The sequence below is a fragment of the Cynocephalus volans genome, chromosome 1 (assembly GCF_027409185.1).
Source record: "Cynocephalus volans isolate mCynVol1 chromosome 1, mCynVol1.pri, whole genome shotgun sequence".
NCBI classification, from domain to species: domain Eukaryota; kingdom Metazoa; phylum Chordata; class Mammalia; order Dermoptera; family Cynocephalidae; genus Cynocephalus; species Cynocephalus volans.
Window position 1 is genome coordinate 24,591,554 of NC_084460.1, and position 20,129 is coordinate 24,611,682.

The 20,129-nt window shown below is 37.6% G+C and overlaps 1 protein-coding gene across 1 annotated transcript in view; it reads left to right on the forward strand.

Annotated features, from left to right (window-relative positions):
- Positions 1–20,129, forward strand: part of DNAAF9 (dynein axonemal assembly factor 9) — a 145,957-nt gene that overhangs the window by 8,380 nt on the left and 117,448 nt on the right. Inside the window, exons 2-6 of the mRNA XM_063100122.1 lie at positions 11,497–11,576; positions 12,464–12,583; positions 16,157–16,281; positions 17,030–17,126; positions 18,013–18,119. Of these exons, the coding sequence (XP_062956192.1) occupies positions 11,497–11,576; positions 12,464–12,583; positions 16,157–16,281; positions 17,030–17,126; positions 18,013–18,119 (529 nt within the window). The remainder of the gene's footprint in view (positions 1–11,496; positions 11,577–12,463; positions 12,584–16,156; positions 16,282–17,029; positions 17,127–18,012; positions 18,120–20,129) is intronic.

Below are 20,129 nucleotides of genomic sequence, written 5' to 3' on the forward strand. Positions count from 1 at the left end.
AGACATTAGTATGTTTCAACCCTAAATGTTTCCTGGGATTGATTTTGTATTAAGAAGTATGCTTTCTGTTGCAAGTGACAGAAATCCAACTCAAAGGATTTAAGTTAAAAAAAAAAAAAGAGAGAGAGAGAGAATTATTGATTGACTTGGCTGGAAAGGATAGTGGGGAAGATAAACATGTAGGATGAGCTGTAGGAACTAGGGCCTTAGGGACTGGAACCAAGATTGCTCTCAGAACCATAAACAAAGTCTAGAGGATTGGAGAAAATATTTGCAATATTTGCCTCTGTCTGTGCTGTCTCTCATTTCTGCTTCTCAGTACCTGTCTGCATTTTCTCCTCTAAACACACATTCCCCAAGGCAGTGAAGATGGCTATTGCAGCCCTAAACCATATTCTGCACTATGATCCTAGAGGCCATTTCTCTTCTAGCTCCAGAACAAGATATCCCTGGAAGGGACTCCAGTTGACCTGGCTTACCTCTGGGTAAACCATGATGCGACACTGTGAGTGGAAAGGGACACACAGGGTACGTTACCAGAAGGGATAGAGATGGCAAACATGCTGAGTGGAGTATGTATCTCAGAAAGTTTTCCCACTCATTCTCTTAGGCTAGCATAATCCTGGTACTTGATTAGGAAAGCACAAAGCAGAACTGCAAATGCAAAAATCCTAAATAAAACAATAGTACATTGAATTTAGAAGTATAGTAGAACAATACTACTTCATGTACAAGTAGGATTTGTCCCAGAAATACAAGAATTGTTTGTTATTAGGAAATCTATTAACAAAATTAACAGACTGCTAGATGACCCCAAAAAACATCTACTTAAAATTTAACACTCATTCCTGATTTAAACCAGCTAATATAATAAGGTTCCAGCTAATTAGATAAGCAAAAGAAATAATCTGTTGTCTGTATTATTGAAGTGTAGACTCTTAGTTGGTCTCACAGGTTCAATTTTTATCCCCCTTCAGTTTGTTTTCAACATGGCAAATAGAGATCTTATTAAAAAGTAAGTAATTTCATATGTCTTTTCAAAGCACTCCAAGTAAAAGCTCAAATCTACAATAAGACCTTAACTAATCTGCCTCTCCACACCCCCCACATTTTTTTTTTTTTTAACTTCATCTCCTACTACTTCTTCCTTACTTACTCTGCTCCAGCTACACAGGTTTCAGGGACACTCCCACTTCAGGGTCTTTGCACTTGCTGCATAGCTTGTTCTTTCACTACTTTCATGTTTTGTGCAAACGTACTCTTGGTGAGGCCTTTCCTGATCTCTGTTTTTAAAACTGCAATCCACCTTCCTTTTTGGACTTACAGCGTCCTACTTATCACCACATGCCAAATGTATTTTACTTATTTATTTTGTTTATCCCTCTTCCTCTCCGCCCATGTAAGTTCTGGGATTTTTGTCACAGGGATTTTTGTCTTTTTGTTCCTTGCTAAATCCCCAATGCTCTGAACAGTGTCTGGCACATAGTAGGTGCTTAATAAAAACTTGATGAATTAATGAGTTGGAATAAAAACTGTAAATACTGAAAATGAAGAGGTAAAAGTGCTGTGATCCACTACCCAGAAAACTGTATAACAGTAGATCAGGCAATTAGAGCTAATCACAATTTAGCAAGTTCTTTGAAAAAATGTAATGAACTCAAGATGACATTCAAAATGTGAACAAAAAATCCCCCCAAAGAACAAAAGGGAACAAAAGCTATAAAATACCTCGGAATCAACTAATAAGAATGTGTAAGACCTGTTTTATAAAGAAAAATATAAAACTTGACACAAGGGTATAAAACAGGAGAGGAAGGAAAGGAGAGACACATCATGTTTCTGAGTGGGAAACTACAAATTCAATACAGATTCTCAATAGAAATTTTTATGGAACTTGACAAGCTGATCTTATCCTTTATCTTAAAGCAAAAATGTTTAGTAAAAGCCATGGAATCTTTGAAACAAAGGTAGAAAGATGTGTCCTAGCAGCTGTAAACGTAATCTATGTACTAGAAAGTTCCAAATGCTAACATACCTTAAAGCTCCGATTATTTTTTTAAGTACTGTTTCTATGAGAATAGATAATTGTATCAAGTATAGATCCAAAAAATAGATGTAGCTATATATAGCAATTTAGCATTGCTACAAGTGGCATTCCACATTAGAGGATTAAAAGGGTCAATATATGGTCAGAAACAATCATTTATTTTTTTCAGAAACAAAGTGCAATTAGATTCCTGCTTCACAAAAGTGAAAAAAGTTCCAGAGGAATAGAGGTAAATATTTTTTTTAAAACTCACACATATCATTAAAATAAAATATTGGCATTTATTATTTTGTTTACAATACTAAGTCGGAACTGCACAAAAGGAAGACATAAAAACCTTAAGCTTAAAGTAAAGATAGATTTAATTCTATAAAACTTTAAAACTTCTGCATGAAAAAGATACCGTAAACAAAGTCTAGAGAATTGGAGAAAATATTTGCTACATATGGCCAAGACACAACTTTTTTAATATGACAAAATATATAAATTATTTAGAAAAAACCCAAATGACTGAATAGAAAGTGGACAAAGAATATAAACATGCACTTATAGAAAAATGAATGTTGATGATCAATAAAGATTTGACAGCCTTTCTAGTGATTAGGGAGAATGTAAATTATAACTGATAATTCTAATTCTCACCATTAGATTAGCATTAGTTGAACTGTGGTAACACTTGGGTTAGAAAGTTGTAGGGGAACAGGTACTCTGCCATATTGTAGGTGAATGGTTTAAGAGAACAGTTTGGCAAGATCTATGAAAATTTAAAGTGCAGATACCTCTTAACCTGGCAGTGCTGCTTTTAGATTTCTTCTTTGCAGAAACTTTTGTACTTGTGCCAAAGATAGATATATAAGGTTGCTCACTGAAGCACTGTTTGCAGTAGCAAGCAAAAATAATAAAAATCCTGAATGTACAATTGTAGTGGCCAGTTAAATAAAAACAAAATAATGTAGTACAGCAATTTTTAAAATGAGGTTCAGTTATATGTTTTAAGTTGGGAAGATCTCCAGGGTATGTTAAGTAAAATAAACATGTTGATGAGCAGGTACATATCTTATGATTTTGTGTATGTAAAAACAAACACCCCCTCTCCAAAAAAACCCACCCAAACTATGTATTACTGAGAAATCCATACTAAATCGTTCATATCAGTTTTCTATGATGAGAATCAGATTGGTATGAAGATTCATTTTGTAAAACGTTAAAAACACAAAGCATTCAGAATATAAGGAGACTATATTAGTGTTTTAATTGTTTAATATTCAAGATTTAAAAGTTACTGTAAATTATGGAGGAAAACCAGGTAAAAATAAAATTTTTATTTTTTCCGTCCATTTCTCAAGAATCAGAATAATGAAATACAAACAAACAAGAAAACATACCTGGCTGTTCATACAGCTATTGTTATAAAAGCAGTGAGCTGTGAGTTAACTGATACGTATAAGATGGAAGATGGGAAGAGCAGAGATGATGGTTTAGAATTCAAAAATATTGTACCTATGGCTAACTTTATTGTCAGGAAAACAGTGAGGTGTAGCACAAAGAAAAAGTTCAAAGTCAGGGTACCTGATTGCTCGGGCTCTAGTGGTGGTAATCTTTATCAGCCTTGTGATCTTGGGTAAATTTCATCTGTTTAGGTCTTGCTTTCTTCATCTTGTCATCCATTATGTCTATATTCTGAGTCTGAATCCAGGGTAAATCAGAAATAAATTATAGTCTGAAAGCAGTAGATTTGGTGTAAGCTGCCTTATTGGGTCTGCTGAATCTATACGTCTTCTAAAGATAGAACTTTGTAAAGTCATGTGTGACCACAGGCCATCTACCCAGGTTGTGCCAGCCATGCTTAGGTAGACCTGGAAACTAGAAGGCAGTGTTATTGTTGGGTTTGGTGTATGTATGAAAGCTTCTATTAAAAAAAAGACTGATTGGATTATCCAACAAACTCATAGTGGTGACCTCTGGGGATGAGGATCAATGAAGACTTTAGTTTTATATCTAATATTTTAGTTTTCCTCCCAAAAGGATAATAAATTAACATTTTACATACATAATTCAAAAAATCACTCATGTAGATAAAAGCCAATATGCCAGAATGTTAATAGTAGTTAATTTCAGGTGCTGGGAATATGGGTGATTGTGGTTTTCTTTGTATTTGTCACTTTTTTTTTTTAGTGCAAAGGTAAATAATTCAGTAAGTGGCACATTTCATGGTTAAGTGACAAATAATAGGCTGTGTTCTGGTCAAAAATTAAATTTCGAAAAGGAAGGAAGAAAATGTACAAAGGAAAAAAGAACTGAATTTAGTTTTACTGATTTGACAAGAAAATAAGAAACACTAATTAGGATGATGTTTAACTGTGGTAAGAGGAAGATATTTCTTCATTTTATATGCTGCCACTTTATTTGGCCAAGACACTTGCAGGAAAGAAACCTCTGTTTTCAGTATTGTCTTGGCTTTCTACAGCAGTAGAGGGGAAACTGTTTGTTTCTTGCTCACATGACCTGTTCATGTTTTTTGTCACTGGCCAGCTGTAAGTTTGAAAACCAAATAGCTCTTGGTAACCTTGGCAGCCAGTCAGCCAACTGTCCAGATGGGTTGGAAAATGGGCCAGAAGACCAACTCGAAGAAATATTTCTTGTGCAGAGAATGATTACAAGAGCCATCTTCTGTTAAACATAAAAAAGCAGGGAGGGGCAGGTAATCGTCATTTCCCAGGGAAAGAAGTTTTGTTACTTTAATTTTGATTGTTTTGCTGTTTCTGCCCTGCTGCTTCTAAAACCTTGAGTTACTCCACATGACCCCTTTCCACCCAGCCCTAAATTATGAGAATGTTCAAACAATACAGAAAAGATGAAAGAATAGTATGATGAATATTTGAATACTATGTAGTACACCAATAGTACAGTGAATACTTGAACACCACATAGATTCAACAATTTTTAACATTTTGCCACATGTGATTTATCTTTTTTTCCCACCCTCAATCTTTCTTCTGTTATGTTAAGTCTTTTTGAAGTAAGTTTCAGACATCATGATACTTCACTCCTAGGAATTTCCTCATAAATCTGCTAAGAAAAAGGATTCTGTATACCACAATAACTTTATCTTATCTAAGAAGAGTAACAGTAGTAGATCCCTAATAGCATCAAATACCCAGTCTTTATTCAAATTTTCCCGAATGTCTCATGTGTTTGCTTGTTTTTTTTCTTTTTTTATCAAATTAAGGTTCAGACATTGCATTTTTTTGTTGTTCTTTAATCTCTTTTACATGACAATAGTTTTCCCTCTGTGTCGTTTTTTGTTTTACATAACATTGATTTTTTTTTTACTTCTGAAAAAAAATTTTTTAAATTGTGTTAAAATACGCACAACACAAAATTCACCATCTTAACCATTTTTAAGTGTACAGTTCACTGGCAATAAGTATATTCATATTGTTAGACTAAAGTCACTGCCATCCATCCACACAACTCTTTTTATCTTGCAAAACTGAAACACTGTACCTATTAAACAATCATTTTCCACCCCTTCTTCTGCCAGCCCCTGGCAACCACCATTCTACTTTCTGTCTCTATGAAGTTGTCTGTTCTAGGTACAGTAGTCAGTCCCTCCTTATCTGCCATTTTGCTTTCGGAGATTTGTTACCAGTGGTAAACCATGGTTAACATATTAAATGGAAATTACAGAAATAATTCATAAGTTTAAAATTGCTCACCAGTCTGATTTGCATGATGAAATCTCATGCTGTCCTGCTCTGTCCTGTCTGGGATGTGGGGCATCTCTTTGTCCATTGTATCCGTTCTGTGTATGCTACCTGCCCTTTACTATATGGGAAAAACCACAGTGTATATAGGGTTTGGTACTATCTGTGGTTTCGGGCATTCACTAGGATTCTTGGAACATATCCCCCACAGATAAGGGGGGATCATCATACCTTATAAAAGAGGAAGCATACAATATTTGTCCTTTTGTGGCTGGCTTATTTCACTTAGTATAATGTTCTCAGAGTTCATCAGTGTTATAGTATGTTTCAAAACTTCCTTCCTTTTTGAGACTATTCAATCTTTATATTCCATTGTATGTATATATCACGTTTTGTTTATCCAACGACTTGGGTTGCTTCCACCTCTTGGCTATTGTGTATAGTGCTGCTGTGAACATGGGTATACAAATATCTCTTCAAGTCCATGCTTTCAATTATTTTGGGTTTATGCCCAGAACTGGAATTGCTGGATCATATGGTAATTCTATTTTTAATCTTTTGAGGAACTGCCATACTGTTTTCCAAGTAGCTGCACTATTTCACATTCCCACCAACAGTGCACAAGGGTTCTATTTTTTCCAAATCCTTGACATTGCTTGTTATTTTCTGGGTTTTTTTGATAATAGGCACCCTATTAGGTGTGAGGTGGTATTTCATCATGGTTTTGATTTGCATTTCCCTAATGATTAGTGATGCTGAGCATCTTTTCATGTGCTTATTGGCCACTTGTATATCTTCTTTGGGGAAATATCTATTCAAGTTCTTTGCCCATTTTTGAATGAGATTATTTTTTGTTGTGGAGTTACAGGAGTTCTTCATATAGTCTGGCTATTAACCCCTTGTAATATACGTCCTTGCAAAAATTTTCTCCCGTTCAGTGAGTTGCCTTTTCACTCTGTTGATTGTGTTCTTTGATGCACAGAAGTTTTTAATTTTGGTGTAATCTAAGTTGTCTATTTTTCCTTTTGTTGCCTGTGCTTTTGGTGTCATATCCAAGAAATCATTGCCAAATCCAATGTCATGAAGATTTTCCCTTAGGTTTTCTTTTAAAAGTTTTATAGTTTTAGGTTTATATTTAGGTGTTTGATCCATTTTGAGTTAATTCTGTGTATATAAGGTAAGGGTCCCAGTGATGTCAGAAGTAGGGTCTAGGTGGTCCAACAGTTGGCTGCAACCCACTCTGTCTCCTTATCAGGTTCTTGACTCTGCCACAGGCAAGAATTCAAGAGCAGAGTCACAGTACAAAATGAGAACAAGTTTAATTAACATAATGAATTAGAGATACAGATTTCACAGAGAGAGTGCAGCATAGCTTCAGAGACTAAACAGGGCCCTGAGTTTAATACTCAAGTAAGAAATACATACTTAAAGTTCAGTACAGAGTACAGGCTGGCTCAAGAGAATGATAAGCTGCTTGCTGAAAGTAAGTCTGATACAAAAAGAAAGAAATACACACTCTGCAGGCAGACTGTGGGCTGGCTTCAGGAGAGTGAGCAACAGCCCTGCCTTCTGCTGTGAATTGGCTTTTATAGTTTTGTTGCCTAATGAATATTCAATGAAGAGGGTGGTTCTCAGTTATGTAAAATAGCCTTGCACATGCTCAGTTGTTTTCTTGGAGCATGTTCATTGGTAAAATCCTGTCACATACCCCAGGCATATTCAAGAATATTCTGTGCTCTCTAGCACCTCTAGTGGAAGGTCATTCAGTTACCAGGGTTATATAACCCCTCTCTACTGAGCATGCCCAGCCACTGGTTTTGCATAAGCCAGTCCCTTGTGGTCTCATTTTCCCTGTGTTGGTGCTGAAAATAGGTCTAACTGGCAACAATAGCTTTCCTCTAGGGGAGGGCCTCTAGGAGGGGCCTGAGACCTTGGCAAATGACTTGAAACCCAGAGGCGTGTCCTGTAATCACAGCCCAGGGAAACTGAGCACCTCCTATATCACAATTTCATTCTATTGTGTGTGGATAGTTTTCCCAGCACCATTTGTTGAAAAGAGTGTCCTTCTTCATGGAATAGTTTGGCATCCTTGTCAAAAAATCTTTTGACTGTATATGTGAGGGCTCTCATTTTGTTTCATTGGTCTGTATGTCTATCTTATGCCCGTACCACACTGTTGATTACACTGTCGCTTTGTAGTCAGTTTTAATATAGGGAATTGTGAGATCTCCAACTTCGTTCTTTTTTTTTTTTCTTCAAGACTGTTTTGGCTATTTGGGGTCCCTTGAGATTCCATATGAATTTTAGGATGGAGTTTTCTGTTTCTGCAAAAACCATCTTTGGGATTTTGATAAAGACTGCACTGAATCTGTGGATTGCTTTGATTAACAATATTTCAGCCTAACAATATTAAGTCTTCCAATCCACAAACAGAGGATGTCTCTCTATTTATTGGTGTCTTCTCTAATTTCTTTTGGGAATGTATAACTGGTCCAGTTTCTCTGAACCCTCACCAGCATTTGGTATTGTCACTGTGTTTCATTTTAGCTATTCTAATAGATGTGTAGTAATATCTCCTTGTGGCTTTAATTTGCAATTCCCTAACGGATAATGATGTTGAACACGTTGTCATGTGCTTATCTGCCATTTTTGTATCCTCTGTGTTGAATTATTTCCTCATGCCTTTTGCCCATTTTATAATTGGATTGTTCATATTTTATTGTTGAGTTTTGAGAATTCATTATGTATTCTACATGTGGTCCTTTTTCAAATATGTGGTTTGCAGATATTTTCTCCCAGTCTGTAGCTTGTCTTTTCATTCTTTCAACAGAGTCTTTCATGGAGCAAAGGTTTAAACTTTTGATGAAGTTCAAGTTATTTTTATTTGTGTTTTTTGTGTTTGTGTTTTGTTTTTGTTTTTTTATTTGTGTTTTGTTTTGGGGTTTTGGTGCTTGGCCAGCACGGGGATCCAAACTCTTGATCTTGGTATTTACAACTTTGTACTCTAAGCAACTGAGCTAACTGGCCAGCCCCATATTTTTTTTTCATTTGAGGGTCACACTTTTTGGTGTCAAGTCTAAGAATTCTTCACCAAACCCTAGGTACTGAGTATTTTCTTCTAAAGGATTTTATAGTTTTACATTTTACATTTAAATCTGCAATCTATTTTGAGTTAATTTTTGTATAAGGTATAAGGTTTAGGTTCATGTTTTTGCCTATGGATATCCAGTTGCTCTTGCACCATTTATTGAAAAAATTATTCTTCCTCCATTGAATTGCTTTTGCACCTTTGTTATAAATTAGTTGGCTGTACTTGTATGGATCTATTTCTGGCTACTGTATTCTGTTCCATTGTTCTTTGTGTCTGCCCCTCAGCTAATACCACTCAGTGTCGATTACTTTAGCTGTGTAGTAAGTTTTGACATCAGGTAGTGTGATTCCTCTCACTTTATTTTTCTTTTTCAACATTTATTTATTTTTTTTTAGCTAATCTAGGTCTTTTGCCTTTCCATATAAATTTTACAATAATCTTTTCTACATCTACAAAAAATCTTGGATTTTGATAGGAATTATGTCAGACTTGTATGATGGTACTTCAAAAAATTTGTGAAAAAATAGAATTAAAAGATAGTGTGAATCTTTCCATGAACTTTATGAAGTACCCTTGTGTATCAGTTTAAATATTGATATCTGTGCTATGTTGAGACTTCCAATCTGTGAACATGGTATGTCACTCCATTTACTTATATCTTTAATTTTTTTATTCAGTGTTTGTAGTATTTAGCATGTAAGTCCTTTGCATGTTTTATTAGATTTATACCTAAATATTTCATTTTTTGAGAGATTATAAATGGTATTATATTTTAAATTTTGGTTTCCGTGTATTCATTACTTTCATATAGAATTACAAATAATTTTTGTATGTTGATCTTGTGTCTGCAGCCTTGTTGAACTCAATTATTAATTCTAGGATTTCTTTTGTAGATACCTTGAGATTCCCTACCATCATAGACCATCATGTCATCTGCAGATAGGCCATATCTGCAAATAAGTACAGTTTTCTTTCTTTCTTTTTAATCTATATGCTTTTTATTTCCTTCTCTTGCCTTATTCTGTTGGCTAGAGCTTCCAATATTAATGTTAAATAGGAGTGATGAGAGCAGACATCCTTACCTTGTTCCTGATCTTAGAGGAAAAAATTTGGTCTTTTACAATTACATATAATTCCAAACTTTGCTTGGGAGTATTTTTTGGATATTCTTTATCAAGTTGAGGAAACCAGTCTATTCCTCATTTTCTGAGTGTTTTTATTGTGAATGAGGGTTGAATTTTGTCAGATGATTTTTCTGCATCACTTATATGGTTGTGTGATTTTTCTTCTTTAGCCTATTAATATGATATATTACATTGATTGATTTATGCATAATGAATCAGCCTTGGGTGTCCCTGGGATAAGTTCCACTTGGTCATGGTATATAATTCTTTTCAGATGTTGCTGAATTCTCTTTGCTAATATTTTGTTAAGGGTTTTTACATCTATATTCATGTTGAATATTGGTTTGTAGGTTTCTTTTTTCTTTTTTTGTACCGTCTTTGTCTAGTTTTGGTATCACTTGGAAGATTGTGAAAGTCTTGATGCAAGACAGTGATAATAACCACTAAGTCATGGGGTGAATGAGTTGGGTTGTGGAACGTCAAAAAGAATCCAGTGGGGCAAAGGAGTTCAGGGAATTAAGGAAGGGAAATAGTGTTGTTTGGCTGGAAATACTATTGTTTGGGTGAGGGTAGGGAAGTGTACTGGAGCAGATTCAGTAAGTGGTAGAGATGAAGCCTGATTGTCATGGATAGAACAATTAGTGTAGTTGGTTTGTGGAGGATCTAAGTTAATGATGATGTGGTAGGGCTGGGACTATATTGACTGTAGGGAGAAGATTAAATATAAGAGTATTAGAGAGTGAATAGTAGAGGCAGATCCTGGACCTGGAAATGATGAAGAGACCAGGTAGAAAGATCAGTCTTGAATAGGAAATTGGGCACCTCTCTTTGGGGCTTCTAGGAAGGAGGGAGTGGATATGGAGAAAATGGATCCTTAGAAATAATATTAATGTCTGAGAGTGCCTCTCCTCTCACTTTGCTTGAGAGCAAGGGGATATAGGGCTGAAGGAATAATAGACTTGCATAGAAATGGGAGCAAGTATCCTCTGCTGACACTCTCCACAGAGGTAACTATGGGGATGAATTAGAGCTTTGTTTAGGTCCTTGGAACAATTTTTGGTTTTTGTGTGTTTTTTGTTTGTTTTTGTTTTTGAGACAGACTGATAAAGACCACAGTTATGGCAAATAGTGTAGAAACTCTTCTTTGAATCCTCAAAAATGAGAAGTCATTGGAAGTTCTTGGAATCAGCTGCTGAGTCTCAGTCCTTTCCAGTATTGACCATGAGAGGGCCTTTGGCTACATCCTTTGTTGAGCCAGAGCGCCACTGACCATCCAGTTCATAATCAACAGTCCAGACTTTGTCTTCAGACCAATTCTACATAATCTCTTCCAGAAAATGGAAGAGATGGGGACCCTTTCCCATTCATTTTATGGTTCCTTTACCAGAATCAGACAAGCACCAATTTCTGTCCTTAGCAAAGTGATTTCTTTTCCTCATGTCTTCATTGTAGTACACTCACACGACATGTTGCTATTCTCCTGAGGCTGTGCTGGCACTCAGGGAACTGTTTCTGTTCTTGTTGCAGTTGCAGCCGACTCCGCCAGGTTCAGAGCATCCTGACCCAGAGCAGCAAGTCTCGGCCTGATGGGATCCTCTGCATCCTAGGTCAGTGCTTTTAACAAGGTGGGACTCAAGGCTGGGACAACTTGATTTCTTGTTCACAGGAAGTGGTAATAGTATCATCGTGAGATAAGCTGTGAGATAGTGTCTTCTCCTAGCTCTCATTCCCCTGAAATCTGTTGCTGTTTTAATGAACTTGAATGAAATATCAGTCAGATAGCGAGCTTTTACCATTCTTGGAGCTTCTTTTTGCCCCAACCCCTCCTCTTAGCCTGACATAGACAGATACCTCCAGCTGCCTCCTGCCCTTGACATTTCTCTCTTGTTCAAAGCCATAGGTCTGGGACTTCACAGATACCTAAGAACCAGGTAGTATATATACCTGAGGCATTGAGAGGCAGCCCCACTAGACTGTAAGCTTCATGAGGGCCATATGCAGGCATGTTCACCAGCATACCCCAGTATCCAGTATAGTGCTAGGCCTTGAGCCTTGTATTTGTGAAATGATGGGTGTTTGTGGTTCCAGTCACTTGTCTTCTTTTTCACATCTTTGAGATCTTTTCAAATCACCTTAGTCTGCCTTTATTTGATCCCACATGTTTTGGTAAAGATCTCTTCGAGAAGTGAATATTTTTCTGACCCTATTCTTAGGCCAATTGAAAGTATTCCAATTTTCAGAGATTAACAGCCTCAATAATCTGTGCTGTTTGATTGTTTCAACTATATAGATCTTGGAATCCAAGTTAGGGTACCTGATGCTGAGGCCTGTTTCTTTCACAGAGAATTGCTTAGTTTGGTTTCTGGCACAAAACTGGTCTGAGCTGCTGCCTTTAACTTGACCATCACAGTTTTGCTGAGTAGGGGCAAATTATTGGGACTCATTTGCTCCCCTTAGAACAGTACAGCTGATCAGATCCTTTTTTGCCTCACAGGAATCGATAGCAGGTACAATGAAGGCTGCAGAGAGCTGGCAAATTATCTTCTGTTTGGTTTGTACAATCAGAATACTAGTGATTTTGAGAAAACGGGATTTTCTGAAGAAGTTCTAGATGGTAAGTACATAATGGTAAATTCTGTGCGAGAGAGGTCTGGCTTGTTTATTTCTTTGTATCCTTATTTCATGGTCTTTTTATGGGAAAATATCAAATTTAAAATAGTCCAAAGCCCCAGTGAATTTTTGCTTTTTTAATAATGAAAATAGCATTTATTCGTTGCTGATAAGTAATATGCTCCTGTTGGTCACCTGCTGGATGATAAGAAACTAGCAATAGTAGTTTTCAGAATATATTTGCTGGGTTAATCAGCTTTAGGGAAAAAAGTAAACATCAGTGTTTGGCTTTATTTCTTGTTAGCAAGGTACTGGCTCTCCTCTTAATTGCCCACTGCTTCTTCACGCTGAAGGTTTCACATTATGTGTTGTTGTCCTGTGAAAACACTTTCATTTGTGAAGCAACGATGACCCTGTAGGCTACTCCTGCAAGAAAGACTTCATGTGGATCTTCAGCTGATGAACAAAGGCTCTTTGTCCTGCTGTCTCTGGGAATTGTTTTCTATGTGACTTTAATTCATGATGATGCCTCTGAGTACAATGCAAGCTTTCTGCTTACGTTCCCTTTCCTCAGCTCTGAGACACACTGCCTGTGTTGATGCTGCTGTGGGCTGTTGCCCAGGAGCTATCTCTGATATCACATACTTAGCATCATGACTTGTCTGCCAGATGGGTCAGGAGACACAGAAATAGACAAATAAAGCTGGACAAGAGACAGACCACTCTTGCGAGGCAGCTGGGGGAGGTACAAAAGCAAACATCTGATGTGGAATAATGTTGCTGTGGGTCTAGTGCAATGGTTCTCAACTGGGGGCAGTTTTGTCCCCCCGGGGACATTTGGCAATGTCTGAAGATATTTTTGGTTGTCAAAACTGGGCAGGGGATGCTACTGGCATCTAGTGGACAGAGGCCAGGGATGTTGCTAAACATCCTATGGTGCAAAAGGCAGTAACCCACAACAAAGAATTAAACTGTCAGTAGTGCCGAAGTTGAGAAACCCTGGTCTAATATATGTGAAAATTCTTCTGTGGTAAAGTCCATAAATGTATTAATTTTTATACATTGATTAAACCTTTCCTTTTTGTTAGGGAGTCCAGAAAGAGTAGACTGAAATTATTCCTTCCGTTATATTTTTTTCAATTCAAATTTGGTTTCAGATTTTGATTTAAAACAATTTTTCCTTATACTGTACAGCATCTGTTGGTTTGGAAAGAAATAATCCTGGCAGCTTGTAGCAGCCACATAATTTCACTGCAGCCAAGATTGCTAAGGATGTTACAGTATTGAAATTAAGGAATAGTTTAAATACTCAGAGATGTGCTTTTTTGCTTATCTTTGTGTTTATCTTGTCACTTGGCACAATGTGTGCTTAGGAAATGAGCATTTTCTTCCAAATTAATAAATTCATTTTTAAATCCAAGAAGTTACAAAGCTGAAATCTCTAGCCTTATATGCTTCCACATTTCAATCTCTGATTATATGAGAAGAAAAGCCAACATGGGGGATTTATTTTAAAAAGAAACTTTTAAAACAGTTCACGTATTTATCCCTATTTTCATATGCTTTCTTCTTCTTTTTTTTTAAAGATGACTGGTAAGGGGATCTTAACCCTTGACTTGGTGTTACCAGCACCACACACTCCCGAGTGAGCCACAGGCCGGCCCATATGCTTTCTTCTTTTACCTGTCTGTACACTCTGTTAAACTTTTGTTCATAATGGTGACATCAGAGTCCTATGAGATTCTGAGAATGCTTAATTAGGTCTAGTAGCTGTTCTGTTACATCTTTTATTAGATACTAATTCTTCACAGTATGTTACACTTTAGTGTAGTATAATATACACCAGAAGCCCCCATTCTTTCCAGGTGACATCAAACTCTCATAAGCAGGTAGTCTAAAACTGATTCAGGACAGGGCTCTTTGGAAGGGGTGTGTGAGGAAGACCAGTATTCTGAGAGATGAGAGGGGGCCCTCCTTTTCCACCCTTTACTATCCTTTGACTCTAGTGCTTGCCTGAGAATCAACTGTGAAGAGGCTGCTATGTACTGTATTCTCTAGAAACTCTGGGTCTAACCAGGTATGGAGCTCAGAGTGGCTTAAAAGGCCAGAATCATGGAGCTTTATTTCAGGAGTCTACCTAGCTGTGTGGTCATCTGTGGTCAGTATTTATTGAGTTTATAATATGTTTTCATAAAACATGGTATGTTACACTGTATTACTGTGTTGGCATTACCCTAAACCTGCTGCGTCTGATGCTCCCCTCCCCCGTGTGCCTTTCTCAGAGCCAGCTACCTCTTCCAACAACTTCTAGCTTCATCTTGTTAGACCGAGGTCTAATGGCTCTGGTTTCTTGGGAGCCATGGAATGGAGCCTCTGTTTTTTTTCTGGAAGTATGATTGCTTTCATTCTCAGTGTTCAAATTGCTTTAATATTCCTGCCCCATTCCATGGCTCTTCTGTTTACCTGGGTTTATTTGTACCTTTAGGCATGCTTTACTTACTTGACCCACCAATGTTGATGACTATTTCTTAAATCTGTGAGCTGCTGATCTATTTACAGAAGCCCTTTCCACTTGCCTCTACTTCCTTCCTCCCAGTCTTGTACAAAGTTCACCACTATACACAGTACCCCTTGTCAAAGCTGACAGGCAGCATCCTTGGGCCTACAATTACCTTGAGCCAGATGAGCCAACAGCCAAGAACTTTAGACACTGATGTCTGTGGGAGAACTAGTCACTGGACATATTTAGTTCTATTTTCCTGCCTTAGTGGATTTAGCCTGTGGAGTTTCCATTTGGTATTTATCTTTGCAGTGAAATACATAGCTGTGTTTAGTACCACAGACTTGACTGTGTTGAACACCATGCTTCAGTAGGTGAAGGCTGTTCTTTTGACTTATTCTGTGCTTGTATTGCCATACCAGAAGGCCACAGTGTGGGAGCATTGCATGGATGCTAGGAAATCCTTGCTGTCAATGCTTGAAGGTTCTAAAGTCACTGTCAAGCACTGTAGTGGATTGAATTATGTCTCCCCCAAACTCCCTGAAGCTTGAATTGTGTCCCCCAAATTTTATGTGTTAGAAACTTAGCCCCCGCTGTGAATGTTAAGAGGGTGGGAAATCCTACTATGGTAATTGAAAGGTGGAGCCTTGAAGAGGTGATTGGGTTGTAGGACCATGCAGTAGTGAATGGATTAAAAATGGTGGTCAGGGGCGTGGTTCTGAGGGCTTTAAAAGAAGAGGAGAGTCTGTCTCTCTCTCTCTCTGCTTCCACCATCTTGCAATGTGAGACACCTGGGTGGCTATTGCCACCACCAGATGGACTTTGGACTTCCCAGCCTCAGAAACTGTAAGCAAATAAATTTCATTTTCTTTATAAATCACCTAGTTCCGTGTATTCTGTTATAAGCAACACAAATGGACTAATACAAGCATATTGCCTAATTAAATAATTTTCAGTTTAAAGTTTTGTAACATTGTTGTTGAAGTAGTTTTAATGGTTTTACTCATTATGTGGGCAGAAATTGTCTAAAGGAAATGCCTTTGACAATCTTATGTTTTGATTTTGTTTTTCTTACAGATGTAATTATATTGATTAAATCAGATAGTGTCCATCTGTACTGTAATCCTGTAAACTATCGCTATCTCTTACCCTATGTGGCACATTGGAGAAATCTGCATTTGCACTGCATGACAGAAAATGAGGTAAGAAGAAAAGATAGAATAAGTACTTAGATATACTCAGAGAATACTCTTTAAGGAAAGTGTTGATCTAGAACAGGAGGCCCCTAAAAAAAATCAAATTACAGAGTGTGGTTGCACAAAAAAAGTTATTTGTTTGAAGTAGAAAGTTTCATATTTCATTATGAGGCTGCCTTATAAATTCAGTGCCTGAAGGAGACAAGACGGGGCTATGGCCCTAGTAGTAGGCTTGTGAACCCCCCTTCCTACCCACTGCTTTATCACCAGCCTGAGCCCCATCTCTCAGGGGACTAGTGCCTAGGGACTGCCCTAGGAGAATTTTTAAGCTTTGTGATATTCCCATGTTTAGATTTTGTGGTATCTGTTTCTGTTTCCCTTTGGGCCCTTTTCAAGGGTTTGGCTGGAAATCAAATTGGGATTTGAGATTTGGGATTTCATGAAAGTCATGTCCCTGATATTGGTCAAGAGCCCTTCTTTCCATGTGAGCATTTGAGGGAGTTTTCAGGACAAGTTTTATTTAATGTATTTAGGTCTCCTGATCCATTTTGAGTTGCTTTTTGTGCACGATATGAGATAAGGGAATGGCAAGTGTTTCTGACCAACAAGTACAAAAGTTTGGCTTTGTAAACAACCGCTTGGGTGTAGTCCCTATAAATGTCATTTGAGACAACGCTGATAAAATACAGACAAAATATGAGACTTTGTAGAACGTCTTATCAGAGACTGTTTTCCTTTTAATTCTCTTCTTTAGTATGAAGATGAGGAAGCTGCAGAGGAATTTAAAATTGCTAGCTTTGTGGATATGGTTCGAGACTGTAGTAGAATTGGCATACCTTACAGCTCTCAAGGTGAGTATCTGACAGCAACCCATTTAAGAACCTTTCTTGGATGGTGTATGAATTGAATCTCCCTATTTCTCCTTTCATTGGAGGCATTCAGCTGGGAAATCCCTTGTTCCATTTTTGCTAAAGGCAAGCCATCAAGCAGAATGAAACTTGGGAACTTTCCTATGCAAGCTTGTAGTCATAACTGTGTAGTTTCTACAGCAGGCCAGCAGGCCAGCTATGGTCAGGTAGAAGAACTAAGAGATTTAGCACAATTGACATCTAGTCTATATCACTTATTGTACATAGAGTGTAAATATACGGCCTCTTGGTAGTAAGAAATAGTAATTTGGATAGCTTTAAAAAAACATGCTGACAGTGAGGTTCCAAAATGATGTGTATGATACAGGAAGAATGCAACAGATTTAGCAGAGCTTATTTTGTAACAAAAATAAAAAAGCCCTTGCACTTCAAAGCTATTGTTACCAGAAAGGAAAAATTTTTGTCTTGGTAATTTTCCCCTGAGGAAGTTGATTGGCTCTGTTACTTAAGGGAGAGGAGCCAAGTTTGGGTCTGTTAATTGTATCCAGTAAATGATGCAAGCCAGATGTAATAGACTACTATTTACTCATTTATTTTTTTACTTAATTACTTACTTAGGAAACCGAATTGTGAAAATATCCTGTAGAGAAATCTGAATTTATGTAACTTGTTTATGGTTTGAATTTTCCTTGGCTTTCATATTGTATTCCTAGTTTCGATATCTAACCATTTTATCTGTTTGAATTTTATTTTGCAAGATGAGGTCCTAATGAACTTATGAGAAATGATCCTAACTACATTAGATCAGGTTTAGACTGTTATATCAAGGATGGTATTTGATATGCGTTGTTGTATTTGATTCCTGTAGGTCACTTGCAGATATTTGATATGTTTGTGGTGGAGAAATGGCCAATTGTACAGGCCTTTGCACTTGAGGGCATTGGAGGGGATGGATTTTTTACCATGAAATATGAGGTATGTATGAAAAGCAGTATGCCTTGTTTTTGTCTGCCACTGGGCTGTTTTTATGCATACCTACAATGTGGATATGCATTATTATAACACTCTGAAAAGCTGGCAGTTACCTTCCAAGGTCATGGAGCAACTTAGAAGGCTTGAAATGGAAAACAATTGCTGTTAAAGGCTAGTTCCAAACTGAGCCCTGTGTCTTCTCTTCTTGGAGTTCCTCTCCATCCTCCTTCCTCTCTTTTCCCCATTCCAAGTTAACTGTTCTTCCTTTCTACTTCTGTAGCACCCTAGGATAACTCCTGTTACAACTTTTATTGTCCTATTAGTATACATTTGTCACACATCCCCACTCACCCACCCATGCATCCTTGTCTCTGGACTGGAAGCTCCTTGAGTACAAAAACAGAGCCTTTTTGGTGGTGGTGTTGCTATCTCAGAAACTCAAGAACATTGAAAGGTACAGTGCACAATTTTGTGTAAGTACTATGTACTAGAGGAATGGAAGGGTTAGTATTGTGGTAAGAACAATGTCTTTTATTTCGTATTCCTTGCATCTAGGAGGTGACCAATAAATATTTAAGTGAATTAATGAGTGAGTCTGGGAGTGGGGGTTGTCCAGAGTACAGATTAGGGAGAATGGCCTGTTAGGTTAGCTGCACAACCGCAGACATCCATGTGCCTCCATAGGATCCTTACTGAAATGACCTGCCCCCGCCCAGTACAGGAAACCAAGGAGGGGGAGCATTGTTATGCTAGAAATAGGAGCATGCTGTTAGAGAGAGAGAGAAAGTAGGACCTTTAGAAGCAAGGCACAGGCCTAATTTCTAGCACTCTTTCTGAGAAGTACTAGTGTCCCTGGGAAATGAGTAGATGCTTGCCTGGCAAAACCACAACACACCCTTTAATGTGGAGCAGGATGAGCTGTAAGGCATACCACCTGGACTCCACTTTTCCTGCTCCAAAACCACAGTATTCTCATGTTGACTAGTAGTAGCAGAATATCAGCAAGGCTATGGAAGCTGCCCCTGACAGGAAGTAATGCTCTCTAATTTAGAAGAGTAGGATCCTGAAGGGAGGCAGTCCATAGGCATAGAGGAAGCTTAACATTTTTACAATAATGGTAATATTTATTTTTAATTAATTATATGAATTAGGCATTTATAGAGTGCCAGGAACTGTTCTAAGCACTTCCTGCGAATTGACCAATTTAATTCTTACAATACCTACCTTTTAGGTAGGTACTATTTAATATCCCTGTTTTACAGAAAAGTTAAATGAATTTCCCAGAGTCACGGAGCTAGCGAGTGGCAGGGCTGGGGACAGGTCTGGATGGTCTGGCTTCAGAGCCTGTGCCCCTAACCCCTGGGCTGCAGCTAGAATCTCTCCAGAAAGCAGTGCACTGGGAGGCTGCATAGTTGATGCAAGTGAGATAGACTTTCTGGCTCCTGCCTTAAGGTATATCACACCATGAAGTCACATTTAAAAATAACAAAATCCTCTCCCAGAAAACCTTTTGAAAGGTTATATAGATCTTTACTGTAGGGTGGTGTTTTTAGGGGGTGGGATGGACCATGAGGTGGAAACAGCATATATCATGTAGTAAGAGTTCTATAAGTCTTCTTTCAAGGTTCCTTTCTCCAAATCTTGCTCTTCTCTGTAGCTGCTAATTTTCATTTCTCTCAGATACTTTCCTTTCTCCCCTACCTCAGGACTCTTCTTTACCCTGTTCTTGCTAGTCCTTTAAGGTATGGAGCAGTTTGGCCTATAGATGGCTCTGTCAGTATCCTCTTTATTGCATTCTGATGATCTGATGACTTACGTTTATAGACAAACATAAGATCTGCACACTGAAAGGTAGAAATAAGAATTATGAAAAGATTCAATAAAATATAAGAACATAGCACACTACATATAGGGAGAGATCAGGGTGCTTATTTAAAAGATTTTCTCCAGGAAATGAAATAAAAATTGAGAAAAATACCTTTTTTTTTTCGTACTTTTTAAGAATGAAGTTTG